The 1,445-nt window shown below is 45.3% G+C and overlaps 1 protein-coding gene across 1 annotated transcript; it reads right to left on the bottom strand.

Annotated features, from left to right (window-relative positions):
- Window positions 1–295: 295 nt before the first annotated feature.
- Window positions 296–670, bottom strand: LOC128855885 (uncharacterized). The gene has a single exon (XM_054091106.1). It carries the CDS (start codon window positions 668–670, stop codon window positions 296–298), a length of 375 nt encoding a protein of 124 aa, XP_053947081.1.
- Window positions 671–1,445: the final 775 nt, after the last annotated feature.

The raw sequence follows: 1,445 nt of genomic DNA, 5'->3' as shown, positions 1-1,445 counted from the left end.
AGGATAAGTCATGTAGAATGGCTCTTTACCAGGCGTTCTTTGACCAGCCGCGGCTTCTGCTGCGAACTCCAATCTAGGACCATCCTTGTTATGCTGTGGGATAGTTTTCTAAGTGCGTGGCCTATCCAACTCCATTTCTTGCATGTTGACTGGCGTAAGATGGGCTTCTCATTCCTTGCTTTCCTCAATCTGTTCTTGACGTCTTCCTCTATTCAGCTGTCCATTGCTATAATGGAGCACAGTTTGCAGTAGCTATTTACAATATCAACGAACTCCACTTCTTTGCCTTCCATCATTACGAGGTTATTGTTGCTGTGGTTGATTCCAATGCCTTGATTTCAGCGACTTTTACTTCCCCGACTTTGCGTGCCAGCGTTACTAATTCATCCACCTTCACTTGCATATCGGTCAACTTAAGCGACAGCAGACAAATATCGTCAACAAAGTCCAAATACTCCAGTTGCCTGGTGAGAAACCATGTAATGCCTCTGCGGCGCGTTGTGAATTGGCACATGACGTAATCTAGGAGGATGGCGAACAGGAGCGGTGCGAGGGAACAGCGTTGTCTAACTCCGGAGTTGGTTGAGAATGTGTCCATTATGGTACCATTGTACAGTACTCCGAGTTCAGAACCCTCATCCAGCTCATTGATCAGGCAACGGGACTCCATCGTCTTCTCAATGCTAGCCAAATTGTGCCGCGTTTAATGGTCTCCGAATGCCTTTAAGAAGTCCATCGCTATTACAGTTTACCAAACTGCAAAATTCGCACGGAGAGGAAAGAATATATCTCGTCTTGTTCCAATGGCCACGCATGCTCACAAAACCTTTGAAATCGGACGGAGAAAATATGTAGTGCAGACCTTATGCTGAAATCAACTGATAACTGGAATAGAATCTTTCTATAGAACTATATTTCAACCATTTATAAATACGAGGGGGCTTCAACAAGTACCAGTGTTAGAAATGAAAATATCATTTTTCCCCAAATTTTTTTTTCCATCATAATTCACCGGCAGGTGAGTAGAGGCACTCCGCAAGGTGGTGTTCTCTCCCCATTCCTCTGGGTTGTTGTTGTAAATGACTTGCTGGAGGAGCTGGTGAAAGGGTGCTGCAGGGTAATTGCCTCCGCGGATGACGTGGCACTAATTGTTAGAGGAAAATTTGTGGATACTCTGTACAACTTAATGCAGGGATATCTGAACGCAGTTGTTAGATGGGCAACGGATTTCGGCCTGCCGGTGAATCCTCTTAAAACGGAGCTCGTCATATTTACAAGGAAAATAATATAAAATACCAGAGTTCAACTTCCCTCACTAGGGGGCGCTCCTCTGATGCATTCTGACAAGGTGAGGTCCCCAGGTATTGTCCTTGCAGGCAAGCTTACATGGAAGCCCAATATTGAGGAAAGAGTGAGGAAGGCAACAATCGCCTTGTATGGGTGCA

This window comes from Anastrepha ludens, chromosome 2 (genome assembly GCF_028408465.1).
Source record: "Anastrepha ludens isolate Willacy chromosome 2, idAnaLude1.1, whole genome shotgun sequence".
In the NCBI taxonomy this organism is placed as follows: Eukaryota; Metazoa; Arthropoda; class Insecta; order Diptera; family Tephritidae; genus Anastrepha; species Anastrepha ludens.
The sequence above is the reverse complement of the archived record's forward strand: the minus strand, read 5'-3'. Positions and strand labels throughout refer to the sequence as shown.

Coding starts and splice junctions, on each gene's coding strand:
- LOC128855885 (XM_054091106.1), bottom strand. CDS start 670: ATGGAGTCCCGTTGCCTGATCAATGAGCTGGATGAGGGTTCTGAACTC.